Here is an 18,970-nt window from a genome sequence, read left to right as displayed (position 1 = left end):
GTTGTCAGTATAAAAAAATATTAAACCACATTTAATAAACTCAAAAACTCCATATTTATGCAAATAAGAAAGATCGATCGTCTTATTCGGGGCACTAATAAATCGTTATTTTCTGTTTTTTTTTTTTTTTTCTTTTTTTTTGGGGGGGGGGGGTTTCAGTTCTGCTCGCATTTCGTGCACTTATGTGCAGCTTTATGCAGCACAGGATCATATTCTCCAATCGGTCTTTTGGTGTCTTAGTAAGGACACCAGTGTCCTAATATTGTCAATCACGGCCTTATTGGACAACATCCTAATTTGCTAGGGTTGCCAAGTCAGAGGAAAAGTAACTGTACACAGAGATATTATTCTTTTTGAATTCGTCAATGACATAAATTAGGCTTTCCAGAGCAATTAACTTTTTTTTACTAGTAAACTTAAGTGAACGAACGGTGAAGAAACAAAAATTTACTGAAGATTAGGCTGTTTTAACAAGACTCTCTTTTAATAACTGTTGCTACACTTTTGCCTGTTGATAATAAACTGCGTGTTGATGACGCTTTATCGTCAGTTAGGTTTTCTGATGACGATAAAATCACGATGTGACAATTTTTGCCATACTATCTTGAAAAAATAGGGGGGGGTTACCTTATTTGACTCGCTCACCTTAATGCTTCTTCAATATTCCTGTTGTAAGGTCATGACACTGAGCTATTTAGCAAAATAGATAAATAAAGATAGATAAATAATAGATAGATAGATAGATAATAGATAGATAGATAATAGACAGATAGATAACACATAGATAGACAATAGATAAATAGAGTTATATCTGTTACAACAGTAACATTCGAGGGTCTGTGCACAAGTCTTATCCATTACACTGTAAAAACAATATTCAGGAATTTTTCCTGATAGTAGCATATTTGGCATAAAAAAGGAAAGTTTCTCTCTTTAAGTCGGTAACCTTTTTGAAGTTAACCTGGTATCTTTCTCAAAACCTCGTGAAACTTCTTAATGAGAGAAAGACATGTTTTATGGATAAATCAGAAACCTTCCAAGAAAATTTCGGTCTGTTAGATGTAGTTATAGTTTGGCACCTTCCTGATTTATCAGAAAAGCTTCTAAAACGAATATGGCCGAAGGTAAGACAGAAATTCAAGAAAATACTACCAAGGTTGCTTATTTGGCTGCCATTCTCGCAAAGCTAAAATTTCCATAAATTGCATTTCTCCCTTATTTGTGGCTCATTCAATCTGGAAAAACCTCAACTGAGCTGCAGTGAGACAATTAACAACGAATCTGAATACCAAAAAATGTTTATCACTGCAGTGAGAAGTCGGGATTCCTGAAACTTCTAACGATTCAGGAAACTTTTCACACATGTACTTGTTTTTCACAAGAAACAAGTAGAAATCCGTGTTTCAAATGATTATGCGAATAATAATCTTCACGAAACAACAAAATTGCCCAATAAAAACGTTTATGGACCATTCCACGTCAAATCGTCTAAATTAAATAATCGGCCGTGCCGTCATGTCTCCGATTTTGTCCGTTATTATTTCCTTTTACGAAAAAGGAAGTAATGTATTCGCGAAAAAAATTCCACTCAAAATTCGGCCTTAATTTCCATTTTGCTCACCACCGAATTAATGTCGATTTTTTTTTTCAACCCGACCACACTCGGATAAGTGCCTAACAACGTATAGACACCCAGAATTACCAATTTTGACATTCCCTGAGTTAATTACAACGACTTTTCTCGTGACGTCCGTATGTACGTATGTGCGGATGTGCGTATGTATGTCACATAACTCAAGAACGATATGTCCTAGAAAGTTGAAATTTAGTACGTAGACTCCTAGTGAGGTCTAATTGTGCACCTCCTTTTGTGGTTGCATTCGGATGTTCCAAAGGGGCTCTTTTACACCTTTTTGGAAGGAAATCAATGTTAATTTCATTGCGAACTCAAGTGGGGGTTATAATTTATGCAAACACTTAGAAATATATCGCCAAGCTTTTGGTCGCCAAGTTTTGTCGCCAACTTGGTGACAAATTTGGCGGTTTTTTTTTTTTTTTTTTTTTTTTAATTTGGTTTTAGTTTGTCCGTTGTTGGTGATATTTAGAGAGTTAACTATTGAACCACATTAAAATTGCCAATAATGGGGAAATAACTTTAAATTGGTGTAAAAGGAAGTCATGTGATGCACACATCAGCTCGTTTTTTTTTACGAATAGATATCTATGAGAAAAGCCCAAATGTTTTTTAATAGATATTTTGAATAAGAATTACGCTTTAGAGAATTTTTTCAAAAATTCGATTTTTGATCATTTTTCGGCGTCACGGTTTTGGCATAAATTTAGAAAATATCTCTAATTTCTTTATTTTTCAACCAATTAAGCTGAATTTGGCATCAATTTCAAGCTAATATGTTTCTCTTTCAGTGAAAATGACAAAAAGTGTCCTGTGAATAGTTGGGTGTTGCCACTCTTTATCTTAAGTCAGCTTTTATGTTTTTTCAATTGGGAGATTAAATAAGTCATAACTCCAGAGTACCAACTATGATCTGCATTAAATTTTTTGTAGCATATTTAAATCATTCTCTTGCTATCTAGAAAAAACAGAAGGGTGTTTTTTGTTGTTTTGAAATAAAAAAAATAAGGTTTGTTTTGCAGAAAATACAAGTTTTCAATTACAAATCTCTTTTAAGCTTAAAAAGTTTAAACTTTTCAGAACAATTAAAACTGGACTGTAAAAGGATAAAAATTGATTTGTATCAGTAGCTAATTGCTAAAAAGTTGTTTACTTTGGAAAAGAGTTGTGCAAACACCTCCGTTTCAGACTTCACAAAAAAAAGAAAAAAAAACACTTTTGATTGAAAGTGTACTAAACAAGAATAATAATTTAATGAATAGTGTAAAAAATATTTCTAATGGCATTATTTATTATTATTATAAGAATTCAAAAGATTAAATGGTAGTTGTGTTTCTAATGAAATATAATACTGGCAATAATCTAAATACCATTTTAAGTGAAAGTTCAATTAAAAGTATCTTACATCATTAATATATATATACTTTAATTTGTTATAATATAACCATTAGGATGATGTGTTACTTTATACTAAACAATCACTAAAATGTCTAACTAAATCTCCAAACCAAAAAAAAGGCTGCGGTTTCTGCTATTGCAAAAAACTTGGGGTTAAAAATTTATAAACTACCAGTGTAATACAGTCAGTGATCAAAAGTCTCATAATCTAGTACTCCAGATTTTTTCTACCCAGATATTGTATTTACAACTTTAGAGACGAAAGATGAGATCGAGATTACTATTTGTAAAAGTGGTTAAAAAAATGAAATTAGTAAAATTTTATTTAGTTACATATCTGAAAGAAGCATATTCTATTTTTAAAGATGAAAATCTGAACTGTTTTATCAGCTTTTAAAATTTTTGCTCTCTACGACCATAAAATGTTTTCTTATGCGTCTAACACCAGAAGATAAATGAAAATGCATGATATATGAAAATTTCTTTCCTCAACTAAATTATTTAAAAAATTTCAAAGGTTTTTGGGAGGAATATTTTTTTTGCGACGATTTTGAAAACCAGGTATGCACCGAACAATTGGTCGGTATTCGGTATACTGCCTATTCGACAGATAAGCCGAATATTCGGTTCGGTCGAATACTTTAATATTCAGCGACCAAATAGTTGACAAATTCAAATATTAGGCAATTGGAAAACTATAGAGACACTTTTTGTTTGTACAATAAATGAAGTCCATAGCGTTAAACCAAATACGGCCATACCACCGTCACGTGCGGTTATAATCAGACGCAATAATTTAACCAACATTTTGTTATAAATCTCAATATTTTAATTACACACACAGAAGTGAGCACATTTTTTAATCTGTACATTTGATACGTAGATGCTACCAAGACAGTTACATTTTTAAAAGATAGTTTGTTTTTTGAAATTTAATTACTTTGCATGCGTTGCGTGCGGGACATCCAAAGTACACCTCTTGTAAATTGCTATATGAATTAATTAATATCTTTGCTCTATTAATATAGCAATGACAAGACAAGTTGTAGGTTGTGAAAATTAAGATTCCAAAGTGAAGGAAATATAATTCATCTGATGAGAAATAATAATTTAAACCGTGGAAAAAAAATTACGTAGGGTTTCAACAAAACATGCTGTTTTTTTAAGTTTTTTTTTTTTTTTTTTTTTTGAAAAACAAATGTTTTCAAAAGGTTTTACATTATTTAAAAATGTGAAATCCAATTTATGCAAAATAACCAGCAAGTTTCAGAAAAAATAACAGATTAATGATATAATTTTTTATTACTACTATTATTATTATTATTATAATTTTGTTACACCAGTTAATGAAAATATTGATACGAGCACTGTAAATGTTGCTGAAAAAATTGGGTAATCGTGAAGAATGAGAAGAGTTTGCATGCTGTAGAAGTAACGAAGTTTTGGGTTATATATATATATATATATATATATATATATAGAGAGAGAGAGAGAGAGAGAGAGAGAGGTTTCTGGGATAGCAAAGTAAGATTTGTTTTGCTTTTAAATGGCCTTCGCGAGACGATAAAGTATTCTACAACATAACTAAAGTTGTTGAAACAAACATCCATTTGCAGTTATAAATGCTTCTGGAGATCTTGACTTTCTAGATTTTTAGAGAAATTCGCGTTATGCACGGGACATGAAAACAAATTGATCATATTTCATTTAATATTAAACCTTCATTTAAAAAACCATTTAGGAATGAATTTTAATAGGAAAATAAAAGTATATTCAAAACAGTTTCTATTGTTTATGAAAATTAAGCTTAAAAAACAAAAAAAATCGTGTTTTTGAGTTACGCACATGTTACGAGACATGAAATTTTTGTTCAAAAAAGTCCTGTTTTGAAAAATGTACCATCAATATTCTTTTTTTTTCTTTCATTAATGAAAAGGAACATAATGTAGACACATTTAAAAGTAAAAATATAAAATGATATATTATTTTTACAATAAGCCAATAACATGCAAAGTATGCTGATTGCAATGGGAAAACTTAAAAATCATAATGCTGACTTTCTAGAATTGATTCTATACTTAAAAATTCTGTTATAACAAATTTTTTATCTTTTTTCCTGAGGTTCAACTAACATACTTTAATACTGAATCAATAAAAAATTTATATCTCTTCTCAAAAATTGGGCTTCAGAGCGTTCACAATGGATAATGGCCCAAATGTTAAATTTCCTGCATTTATCGTCTGCACACAAAATTAGTTTGGACTATAACGTTTCACAGTTTACTGCAAAAAAAAAAAAAAATTATTTAGAGTTAACTGAAAGTGTGACCTCCAGGCACTTTTAGCAGTTTACTCTACATAATTGTTTATGTAGAGTAAGGTAACATTGTTTATTAGAATAAGGTTGTAGAGGAGGTTATGTAGAGGAACTTACTTTACATAATTGTTTAAAAACTTCCAGGAGGTGTAAGAGGGGTGGGGAGGTGGGTTGCAGAGAGATATACAAGTTGGAATCATATGTTATTGTAGGTTGCGGAGTACACAAGTTATTATCATGTGTCATTGTCGTAAATGCTCTCTTCGTACGTAGAAGGCATTCGACGGAAGTTCGAGAGCACAAACGTTTTGCCGAAGATAACAATTAATACGTAAAAAAATATTTTGTGTCAATAGTACTTGAACTGAAATCACAAAACATATTATAGTCATTAAAAACAATATTAACTAAGCATCACGATAAACAGCTCAATTAACTTCAAATTAGCTTAAAGTGTTTTATATAAACTTTCGATATTTTGACTTTTGGCACATTTTTGCATTTTAATCTTTCTAAAACTGCTTTTGATCGCACTCATCAGCAAGACTTTCATTTGCAGATTCATTCTTCTTTTGCCTGCAATAATTGGTCATCATCAAATACTTTCTATAGTTCTTTGTTTTTGTTAGGTATGTATTAGGGTGGGTCGAAAAAATCGAAATTCTGCAGAGCATTTAGCCTTAGTGTGGAAAATTTGTGACTCCCTAACGCTAAATGCTGTGCAAAATTTCATGACTCTGAGTTAATGTCTTCTGCTCTGGCGAGAGACTTGAATTTTAGAGATTTTAAGAAAAACATCAAATAAAGAGAAAATTTACAAATTATTTTAAACTCCGCTGAACTTCAAGCCTTACAGCGGTAATTTTGTAACTTTCTGACACAAACTACTGCGAAAACTTTCAAGCCTGTGAGTTCAATTTTTCTGCTCTGGCAAGAGGCCTGAATTTTGAGAATTTTGCACAAAATTCTTTAAATACGAGTGACACATTATAAAGTAACAACATACCTAATGCACTGCAATACTTCGATTTTTTAATCACATCAACGGCATAAGACCACCCCTTGAACCAGGTCCTTCCTTTAAGGGGTTAGGGTGAAGGAAGGATCAATATAATAGCAATCACCCCCCCCCCCCGCCGTTAACAGCCTTTTGTATGATGTTCTCTCATTGTATAGGCAAATAAATCAGAAGAATAATGAACGATCATTGTTTATATTAAAGTTCTTACCAACTTAGGTAACATATTAAAAAATGCCACAATTTTCCTTAGGTAAAATCCTTTTTAAAATGTTAACGGAATGTAACCTCCGATTTTTTGAAGATACACCCCAAAAATTAATTTTATGCAGCAGTTTATTAAAAGTAGGCACTAGAAAAGTAAACAAATGTTTTATTATCTAAATAATTTATTTAAAATTTTTATTTCATTATTAATTTTTCATTACAGATCACCTTTTTTTCCTGTTTACTGGGGCAATTTCAGAAACAGCACAATGCAGCAATAAAAAAACACCCAATGTATAACTTAGGGGCCGATACCGACTATCATTTTAAGGGGAGGGGTCATGTTAAAAAATATGGAGCATTGTGTACGAAACATTTCTCTAACCGTTTAAGTTTCAATAAAAAACACCAAATCGGCCAGGAATAAAACACCTAAAGGGGGCGAAACTGAATTAAATTCAGAAACAGCGGAAGAAAGTTTTTATTTCAAAAATTTACGAAAATAAATGAAAAAACTTTCTCGAACACTTACACTTTATTCTTGAAGTATTCGAAACAATTTGTATCTATATATTTGCATGATATTCTACATCTTCTCAACTTGTATGTAACTATTAAATTGTGATCACATACAATAATGATAGATGGATAATATTCTACGGAGCGACAATTATTCCTCTCCCCCCCCCCCCCCCCCCACCCTGCGCTGATCGCCGAAATGACCGGTCCTGTATTTGAAATGTTAGGCTATAGGATATTTTTAAATAAAGTTAAAGTTTTAGCTGAGTTTCTCCAAGAACTCAATAGATGGCAGCATTGCTACTACATTGATACTACAGTAGTAGACCCTCATTTTACGCGGGTTTGTTTTACGCGGTTTCGATTATACGCGGTTTAAGATTTTACACCTTTATTTTATTTTACGCGGATGAGTTTCGGTTTTACGCGGATGCGGCAATGCAAACAGATAACATTTTCCTCTCTTTCAAAATCCAAACTTCAAAAGGTTGCAGATTAACATAATAAACTGCATTTTGGCGTGCTATTAACCGAACTTGGACCCATGGAGTTTATGCAATTGGTTCCAAAGCTCTTTCCAGAAGTAAAGTTGTTGAACTCCCGCAGTTCAGAACTCATTGGAAGAAGAGCTTTTAGGAGTGACAAAAATGCCAAAACCAACGAGGATATCGACTTCGGTGAAACACAACCAAACGCGTTCAAATTGAAAATTTTCAGCTATTCAGACAATAGAAATGATCTTTCTGATTTGTTAGTGAAGGAAGATTCTATCATGGAAATGACGCAAGTGATCATGAATGCGTTAATGCTCTGCAAAGAATTATAGAGAAAACTTCTTAATGACCGCCAAAAGACTACCATAGCCAGCTCTTCTTTATAAACAGAACACAAAATTAGTTTGTATTCTTTATGCATGTTGTGCATAAAAATCGATATAAGTACGCATTAAACTTATTATGCAATTAGTCATCACTAGTATGAAGTATTTTTTATCTACGGAACCTAACCTCTATTTTAACACTACTATTAGGTCTCAATTTACGCGGCATTTCCGTAGAACGTAACCCCCGCGTAAAACGAAGGTCTACTATACTTTCAAAACATGAGTGTTGGCAAAATATGAATAAGTTCTCATCGTGTTCCATAACTCTACGAAAAATATAGTAAAATCAGAAACATACGAAAAGTTTTTGCTATTCCATGACGGCTTTGCGAGTAATTTAATTAGTAAAATTACTGCAGTATAAAAGAGGCAAAAACATAGTTTCCCTGATTCTAAACATTTTTGCATATTACATGAGACATATTTATTTGAACACGGAAACTTCTAATCGCTTGTCAAAACATTTTTATTCTGAAATTATTAAAGTTAAATGTAGACGATTCACAAAAAGTGAAACACAAAAGTAAACTGATTCCCTGTAACTCCAAAACACGCGTATGCAGTAGTCTAACTAATTTTCTGCATTAAAGCGTTGTTCAATAACTATTTTCTGTTCACAAAGGTATTCATTTATTTCTTATTTAAAACATATTGTTCATTCCAGTCAAAAAATAAATGCCTCTAAAGGTCAAAGTATACAGCCGAACCTCGTTAAAACGAACCCAAGGGGACTTATAAAATTAATTGGCTTTTCCGTAGTTCGTCTTATCGGAGAAACAATGCATCGGGGCGGAGATCACAAACGAAGTTCGCATTAACCTTAATTCGTTTTAATCGTGTACGAATTAACGAGCGAAGTCAATTTCATAACACAAGTCATTTTTAAAATTTGATACACGGATTTTAATATTTCATGGTTTATAAAAAATAATTTTTTAATGATAAAATTGCAAAGTTTTTATGAATACTTATTAGTATACTTATTTTTATGAATACTTATTTAAATATTTATTAATATCTACTGATGCCCAGTTAAGCGTTCAACTGAAATGGTTAATATTGCGCAGGTTTTGATTTTAAGGGTCAAGTGTATGCAGGGCAATTTGAAAGGGGCAAAGGGAAACAGTTTATTCCATTTACTTACTCATTCATTTGCAAAAAAAACTACGTATTCATTTTTTAATTCATTTACATTCTTTCATTTATTCATTAACTTATTCATTCATTCATTCACTCATTTGAAAAAACATACTTTTAATAACCAAATAGAAAATATTTCATTAGGACAATATTTTATTTATTGCTTTGCTCCTTGTATGGGGCAACGTGAATTATTTTCACTTGTTTTGTGGATAAATTTAGTACCCAAAATGTAAAACAATATTTCAATACAAGTTTCATTCTAAAATTCATTGTTCATTCTTTAAATGCTGTAGTTTTCAAAACACATTTCCAATTTGTTCATTTTGAAAAAGGTAAATTATCTCAACTATTTCACTTTGCTCCGAATTTCCCTACTTACATTTTCACAAAAAGCACAGTGGTGCTTTTTTTTTTTTTTTTCAATTGAAAATGACTTAGTTCACCAAACAGTGCAATTATCGATAATGCATAGCCACATAAAAGAATAATGAACGATGCAGAAAGATCACTAATGGAAACAGATCTCACTATATTTGTGTCATTTAAGTTTTTAGTTATGCTGTAACTAGATTTGAAAATTTCATCATCACTAAGCTTTTTATACAATCCAGCATATCTTATTTTCTTAATAGCTGAATCAAGTGGCGTTTTGCAACAAAAGCCCTTCCTGACTGCTATAGCTACATCGAGATTGGTCAGAGAATCCCGAGAAATGAATTTTGTGGTAAAAGGCTCTTTTCCGAATCTATTATTCAGCTCGGTTCTTGTGGCAATAACTGCTGTTTGGGCTTCCATCTTGCTTTCAAATGAATTCTGGTAATCAGTTCTATACCATTCGTTGTTGGCGATCAGTTGACCCATGAACTGAAGTGAAGAAATATTACTGCGAAGTAAAATATTAAGTGCTGGTGCACCTTTGGAAATGTAACATCGATAATATCCAGAACTTACAACAGCAGCAAGCTCTAGGAAATTTCTGACGGGCGCTTGTTTCAAAGGTACTGTTAGAAAAGAAGACAAAATGGCAGCATAACTAAGTGATATTACCATGACAAAGACCATCCAGTTAGCCAAAACGAACTTCTGTCTAAATGATTTAAACTTGATGGTTATAGGCTGTTTGACGACACTAGTAAATATAATAGAAAAGAAACAAGACAAGTATTTCCTCCAAGAAAACGATTTGCTATAATTCAATATAAAAACTAAAGGGATGCTAAAACAGAATACAAGAACCACCGCCCAAGTTTCTATCGTGAAAGGGAGTAAATATTTATATATAGGAGGCAGATTCGTGGGTATCTCAGTATAGAATGTTATTTCTTCAGATTCATAGGGTATCGAAAAGGGGACGACTGATTTCCTTTCTTCAGTTGGTGACAAAAAAGTCATGGCCAAGTCTACTTCTTCCCTCAATACCAAACCGATCATTCCCGACCAAGATCCATTTTCTTCCAACCTTCCCCATTCTTCATCTTTCGGAATCACAAGTTCATATTGAAAGCCTAAAATCTCGGCTATTAAATCCAACAATCCAGCATCCACGCCAGATGTGCGCAAGCCACCTTTTGTGTCTTTATGGATTTCAAAAATATGTTTTAAGAAGTTCACAGCTATTTTAATTTTGCGAGGAAATTTCATGTTATGATTTCTAAAAATATAGTTATATATACAATGAGCTAAAAATATTATTCATTCTTTCTCAAACAAACTTCGTCAAGACACTACAAAATACAATTCCTTTAAAGAGAGAGAGAGAGATTACTTAAGGCATGTAATAAAGATTGCCGAAAAATTGCATACTTTTTTGTGCTATTACTTCTTAACTCTTCAAAAATCCTTCTTTGAGATAAATTATAAATCAATATGAAAAAGACAAATAGCTTTTCTCTTCCTATCACAGAATTTGCTGAAAAGCTGGATGATTTTGCAGTTGTTCCATTGTCCGAGATTTTAAAACTTCCTCTGGCCGAATTGTAACTGTAAAACTTGTTCTCGTTTTATACTTTACGTTAAGCTTAGAATTTCCAATCTTCTGCATACGATATAACTAGCACACACATAAGTTTTAAGTAAACAACTTTGTAACCCAACCACTTTTCAACAATTGCATCCCCTGAATGTATTTTGCGAAGAACTGAATGAAGCTACTGCAAACGAAGAGAGCATAACCGAAAATTAGTATTTTTCAAAATTTTAATTTACTTTTGTTTTTGCAATTGATGTTTCTCTTTTACAGCTTTTCCTGCCGTAATTGTTTGGGTGCGCAGACATTTAAACTTTTGGAACGGGCATTGTACATTGCTGTTGTTTTTAATTATTTATACACCTTAGCACAAAAAGCCGCTAAGGTCTTAATAGTATTTCGGAGAAAATGTCGCAATTTAGTTATTTTTTGGGCAGTTACTAAAGCAAACTCTATTTAACGGCAGTAAATTTTGCAGGCAAAGTCAAACTCACACGCAACATCTAGAGTATTGATGATTATATCGGTTTCTGATAGTAAAATTTGTAATTTGTATTCAGCAAGTGTTCTAATCATCATACATCTTTTAAACCATTTTATAGGAACTAAATACTTAATAAACTGAGCAACAGAAAGTTCTTATTTTTTTTTCAAATTTTCATAGAAAAGCGTTTTGCAATTTTCCGAAAATGATACAATCGATTTTCTTCTATTAAAACTTGTTCCTCGCAGTTTTTTTTTCTTTAATAACAAATGTGCATAGAATAAACGAAATGCTTCATGTTATTTTATTTTTTATTTATTTTATTTATTTATTTATTTATTTATTTTTTTGGATAAAAGCATATAAGTAAGAAGCTGAACTGAAAAAGAAAGTAGCCTATTTTCCCTTAGGAAATCAATAGCTTAAAAGATAAATTGTTACACCCCAGCAACTTTTTCAGTGGATTAGCGATTCTCAACTGGTAGTCCAGCGGACCGGCACCGGTTCGTGGAAAAATTTGACCGGTCCTCAGATATTTTTGCTCGTCCAAGTTTTAAAAAAAACTCCAAACTCAAAAGGAAAAAAAAAAAGAAAACACTACACTACAATATTAATCCTATACGACATCTTTTACATAATTTCGTAGTTTTCTAGTTCTACATATCTTATTCTCAACTTTTTTTTTTGTAGCTGTTTTAACACTATGTAAAGTTCTTCTGTATTTATTTATTTATTGATTCATTTTTACCTAATTATTTTATTTTGTAAAAAAATAAATAAATAAAAAGCTCAAGTGTTGGCAAAAAAAAAATTACAAAAGTTTTAGTCCCCAACTTTTTTTTTTTTTTTTTTTTTTTTTTTTTTTTTTTTTTGCAGAGAAAGAAGGGGGGAGGAGAACCTTGACTATCCTTAAAAGATTCACGTGTTTTTAACGGTCAGCAAATGAAAAGGGTTTTTTTTTTCTTTTGTAAAAAAAAGAAAGAATGAAGGAGAAGAAATAAAGAAAGAAAAAGAAGAAAAATATCACTGGTCCACGATTTTGTTTTTTCAAAAGCTCTCGCCTGTCCGCGGGTCAAGAAAGGTTGAGAAACGCTGTTGTGGATAAATCATCTGAAACGTTGCGGATACAAAAGACTAACCAAACAATGTTTGTTTTATTTATTTAATTGCTTTATTTGTTGTTTCGCTTTTGTTTTTATTTTGTCTTTTTTTTCCCTATTTGTTTACTTTTATTTTTATTTATTTATTTATTTCGCTATCTGCATCTACAGTTGGGGCAAACCTAACCTGGCAGCATTGTGAAGGCTCCTAATCACAATATTACGACGCTGTCAGGTTAGATTTGCTCCCAGCTGCAGTCTTTTTAGACAGCTATAATATGCTGTTGTATTTTTGTATATTGATTCTCCCTTCTTTTCCCTTTAAAATATGAAGAGAAATATACTAACCAGTAGCTGCAACAGAGCGATGTTTTTTCTGTTACCAGGTTAATTAATCGACGTTGATTGATTCTTTACTCTTTTTCACAGTTGTACCTAAAGGTTGAAAAATAAGGGGTGCTTTTTCCCCCTTTCCGGATGGCATTTTTCACTTAATTCTGTTTGAAACATGCTAGAACATATATTGTAGTTCCTTTATTAGTTTTTGAGTGCGACTTTTGATTGCGCATTTTGCGTGAGAGTTATAAATGATGTTTTAACCTTACAAAATGCAATTATTGATCATTCGAACTTGCTGTCCCTAATATTTTCCGTGTTCCGAGCGATTTATAACATTATAATTTAATTAATTATGTTTTATTTTTACTGTATACAGTTCAAGAAAATAATGCAAAAGTTCTCACATTCTCCAATTTACCCTCTGAATATTGTATGTATTATTTATTAAAGAAGATTTTGTAACAACATTAATAATGTATTGCCTTTCGTAATCACGGAGCTGAGTTGGCATAAGCATTATGGTTTCAAATCACATAAATTTAAAAGTAATATCATCCTGCATCATTTTCATGGCTAAATAATTGATTGTAGCACTTTAGTATGATAAGTGAACTTCGACATTTAATTCAAATAAAATATGTATAAATTTTATCTGTTTCTCCAAAAGATACAGCTCCGAAATCTGAACTTCAACAAATTTCCATGAAACTCGTGATCAAAATCCATTTTGTGTTTTTGAAGAGTTGGAGCAAATAACGATATAGAATTTGCTTACATCAAAAAATTGTTATAATTTTCTTTTCATCAATATTCAATCGCAACCATTGCTTAATTTGTGTAAAACAAACGAAAATCCTATAAAAATAATTCAGAGACATACAAGACGAAATGGTTAATGCGTTTCAGAAGGCCACTAGAAGTAACAAAAAATAAATCGCATCATCTGATTGATGTAATCGTTGAAGTTACATAAAAATTAGAAAGACGAACGATACCTGTTTTAAAACTAGTTCCTGAAAAACGAATCTGTCTTTCATGTCGTTAATTGACACGATTAAAATTTACAATGCATGGAATTTGAATATTGAACATGCAACAAATGTAAAGTTAATTTCTATTAGAATTACTAAATACTCATTCAAAACTCAAGTAAATTATACTTTGAGATCCTTATATTGGATTTTGTTTTCTTATAAATAGTGAGTTTTTTTCGAACAGAATTCTATGAAATAAAAAAATATGTATGGCTATTGAGAACTTACCAATAAGGAGTGAAAAATGATATAAATCGTCTACAGTGTTGGTAAACCCTTGTGCATGTCGAAGGATCAAAACTATCATTCTTTCAAAGCAAATTTAAATCGTAATGAAATTTTAAAATTTCGGGGACTTAAATTATCTGGAAGAGACTTGAGTATGTGAACAGTAGAAGTGAAACCGGTTTGAAGGTCAAACTAAATCTCATTTTGAAAGATTTTATATGCATTACAACCATTAAAGGCAAAATAATGGCAGAGATCAACAAAAGCTTTCAACGAAATATAACTGTAGCAGTTGTCCCAATGAAGAATGTTCTAGAAATCGAAAAAACATCGAATGGACATGTTAAACTACTCGGTGTAGATGGCAAGCTGTTGGATTTGATTGCAACTCAGGAATGACTAAACGGAAATTGCAACTATGGGTTGCAATTTCCGTTTAGTCATTCCTGGTGACGGAGAGTGGGGCCGTATTTAAAACGACAGCTGGACTGGGTTAGTTGGGATGGTTCACAGAGTCGAAGCTGATATGGCTATGATGCACTTATCCATCACAGAAAAAAGGTTAAAGGCCGTTAATTTTAGTGTCCCTTATTTGTAAGAAGACACAACATTTGCGACGAATTTCCTCGGTTTCAAGCCTATAACAGAAACATTCATTAACCCATTCGAAAGTGTGGTTATGCTGTTTACTTCTTCTTCTTGTGATGCCACATTTTTTATGTTTTTTAGGGCCGTGGTAGCCCGATCGGTAGAGTGTCGGATTCGGGGCCGGAGGGTCCTGGGTTCGAACCTCGATGGTCGAAGACCCACCGTCGTCATTAAAGGGGACTGGGCGACGTTAAATATGCTCGTGGTCTCAATGTCCTCCAAGTGAAACGATACCTCTGGGGGTGCTAGTACTAGGTAGCTATTAGCTCCTGGACTAGTTCTAAATTCTCATTAACTGTTCGATCCGGTGATGGTGCTGCCATCTATCGGTATATAAAATAATGGAGGCAAGGCACTTAGTATGCAGTCCTCGACATAAATACAGTTGTAGTCAGTTGTGACTCTGAATAGGAATAGGATTATGTTTTTTACTGAAATGGGGCAAACTGTATCCGGCATTACGCATTACTTTTTGGGCTTTATGGTACTATTCTGAGGCAGTCGTTGTCCATCAAGCGAACAACATTCCACTTTGGATTGCTGATCAGCTTTTGGTATTTTTTGTTCATACTTATTTCTCTCAGCTACTCTACAGTTCTGGCATCCTTTTTGACTTTGACCGCCAAACAGAGCTCCTTTCGAGACATTATAGAACTGTAACAGAAAGTGGTTACAAATGTTGTGCCCCAAGAGGATCTTCTGAACTGGAATTCCTCTCCCACAATGGAAATAAGTAAGTAAGAGGTATAGGGCAACACGTAGCCTTGAACAACTGGTACATAGATTGCACCACCTCTGTAGATGTTCTTGTTAACCCAAAAACTAGTGTCCTAGCATCGTGGACGATACTATCTCTCATCTTAGGGAAAGGTGACCTTGCATCAAAATTCATTTCGGAAAGTTCATTCACATATGAGCCATTCCATACGAAATGAGTAAAATTCACAAAAAAGTGGTGGCCGCATGGTAACAGTTTTTTATGAAATTTGATATACAGGTTCCTTTTATGTCTATATAAAAATATCTAAAATATTTTTGCTTAATATTTTTTATTTTTACATGCGATTGAAAATTGGTCAAACTGAACAGCATTCTCATAAATGCTAAATGTTGCATTTTTGAAGGCTTGTATTTTATTAACTATTTAATGAAAACATAAAAGTTATATGTTGTTCCAGTTTATGGAGTAGGGTATAACTCATCTGATATCAATAAAATTTTCACAATTATTATAGTTAACTTTTTACCGAGTTTCAAAAACTGAAAATATTTCAGTTTTCTCATAATTAAGCATTTTATTTTTTAATCTCAATCTTTAAGGAATGCATTAGCTTTGCTGAAATTAATACCCAATAATGTGCTAAGTATCAAAAAAAAATACCTTACTGTTGAAGCTGTATTTTAACTCCTTTGTCTTCCAAATCAGTTTTAAACTTAGTGACATTTTGTAAAATGATGTTTTTTCCCTTCACATCAGTGGCGGATCCGCAGGGGAGGGGCGATTGGGGCGATCGCCCCCCTCCAAAAGGTTTGTAAATTAGAAGAATTTCCGGGAAAAGGTCACCAAGCTCTCCCCCCCCCTCCCCCCCCCCCAACACATTACAAAAAAATCACCTACAACTGTATTTTTATGACTTTATTTCCAAAAATTTTCCAGGGGAGAGTCCTTTAATCCCCTCTCTCCAATGTCATCGAAGATCGCCTAAATTTTGAATTTTTAGAGCTTTAATTTCGAAAATATCGGCGGAATCGGAAACCTTTTCATAAATGTCGTTAATGAGGGCATTCAATTACGTTTTCAGAACTTCAATTCTGAGAACATTCCGGGGGCGAGAAACCCCGATCCCGAGCCCTTCCCCTAACATCAATGAAGATCCACTAACATTACGTTTTTCAAGCTTCAATACCGAAAATTAGAGGGATAGATCCTGACCCCATTCTTTTTAACCGATTTCAAAAAAGGAGGTTATGATTTCGTATTGCGGCTTTTTATGTATGTTTCCGTATTTCTCCAAGAATACTGGACCGATTTGAAAAATTCTTTTTTTTTTTTTTTTTTTTGTTTGAAAGGGTATACTTTCCAGATGTTCTCATGTAAATTTTGTCTGGATCTGATGAGGGGTCTCGGAGAAATCTAAGAAACTTTAAATTTCATACGTTGTGGCTACGTAGACCAGCTTTCGTTAGCTGTGGGCACGTCACAGGTCACGTGGTTTTGGCGTGAACGGTGCATTTGTTCGACGGAGGAATCTTTGTTTTAACAATATTTAATTCTCATGCATCGCGATGTTTAATTTTCACGGTGCCGTCTGTTTATTTTAAATATAGTCTTACTAATGTATTTATTACTTATGTAGCAAATCAGTAAAGTAAATGTATTTTGCTTCGAAAATAGTTGAATTAATTAATTTAATATAAAAAAATTTTTGTTAATAAATAACTTCATTTATATATATATATATATATATATATATATATATATATATATACATATATATATATATATATATATATATATATATATATATATATATATATATATATATATATATATATAGCTATTATTTTTTTTTTTTTTAATATTTCAGTTTTGAAATATATTTGGTGTTTAATTCAAGGGGAATTGATGACAAAAATTCCCCCCCCCCCCCCGCCTACGATTAAATTTATATTCCTTAATAAATATATCGTAACTTGTGTCCAATTTCTGAAGCTTGACAAGTATTGTAGATTTAATATTTCATGATGCCGTCAGTTTAATTTACAGTTATGGCAATACTAATTAACAGATTTTCGTTGGGATTTTTTTATGTACTATGCTCCCCGATTATTAGAAGACGAATGGAAAGATTAGGAAAATTCTTTTTCTGTTTGAAACGGTATACTTCTCCCGGTCGTCTAATGGTCTTCAACCTACACATACACAGGTATGAGGGATCCTGGAGAAATCGAAGGAACTCTTCAAATTTCTTACTCGCGCTTTGTTGTTTGTGAATTCATAGCGTCTCACTTAGTGAAACGATTTTTATGGTTTTTATGTTTAATGGATAGGAGTAATCAAAATTAGGTATCAATTTTTGCTTCACCATATTTGTTCTTTAGAAAAACGTTATGGGCAAAAAAACAATAAACTTCATTTAATTTCAATATTAAACGATTAAATATAAAATCCATTGTTAAAAAAAGTGCCTGAAATAAAGGTACTTTCTTTACTCAGTGTTAAAGAAAGTACCTTAAAGCATTAATATTAATCTGGCGGGGGGGTTGAGGGGTATTTTTCCTTTTTAGGGGGGTTCTTTCTTTGGGGGAGTAACCCCCCCCCCCCACCTAAATATTTCCCCTGTATTAATCATTAGTAGTCATATCGCAAATTTTGAATAAGGATTCCTCTGTAGCAAACAGGAAATTCATTTAATACCTTTGCTCTCGTAGTATATTTTGATCTTCATATATACAACATCACAATAGGTACCCGCTTTCTACTGTGGTGTTGATCTATAGCGAGGACAAGTAAAGAGAAATGTGACTTTTTCCACAAGTTACGTGGTACGTATTATTGTGAAATATAAAATAGTTATTTTCAGTAAAATACCGCCCACTAAATATACCATGCCTTGCCTTCATTCTTCAAGTTGAACCGAGCCGTTGCTTCGGTCACTCGTCTGGTCTGTGCTAATTATATTAGCTACCAGTTTGTTTGGCACTCTTAGCTTCCTTAAGAGATTTGCTCAGTCACTTTCCTATGTCGCACCCAGCCGTGCGGGGGCCCGAACGGTGGAACCTAAGGCATACAGCTAAGAGGTGGGGTGTGTGCAGAGAAAAGTCACTTTCCTATGACGGGCTGATTAGTGCTAATAAGCACGAAGCTACAGTTCTCGGCTGGAAATGACTGAGCTGCCGGTGTATTTCATGCATAAAATAGTTGACAATCATTTACATTTAAATGGTTCTAACTAAATTAGCGCACAAATAAATCCTGGAGAGAAACAAAGATCCATTTTTAGTGCCAATCGTATAAAATGTTATGCGCATTAAGATTTTTTTTTCCTTTTT

General features: G+C 32.6%; 1 protein-coding gene across 1 annotated transcript; it reads right to left on the bottom strand.

Moving 5' to 3' along the window:
* Positions 1–9,493: 9,493 nt before the first annotated feature.
* Positions 9,494–10,759, bottom strand: LOC129215992 (glutamate receptor 2-like). Its single transcript, XM_054850128.1, has one exon. It carries the CDS (start codon positions 10,757–10,759, stop codon positions 9,494–9,496), a length of 1,266 nt encoding a protein of 421 aa, XP_054706103.1.
* Positions 10,760–18,970: the final 8,211 nt, after the last annotated feature.

This window comes from Uloborus diversus, chromosome 1 (assembly GCF_026930045.1).
Source record: "Uloborus diversus isolate 005 chromosome 1, Udiv.v.3.1, whole genome shotgun sequence".
NCBI classification, from domain to species: Eukaryota; Metazoa; Arthropoda; class Arachnida; order Araneae; family Uloboridae; genus Uloborus; species Uloborus diversus.
The sequence above is the reverse complement of the archived record's forward strand: the minus strand, read 5'-3'. Positions and strand labels throughout refer to the sequence as shown.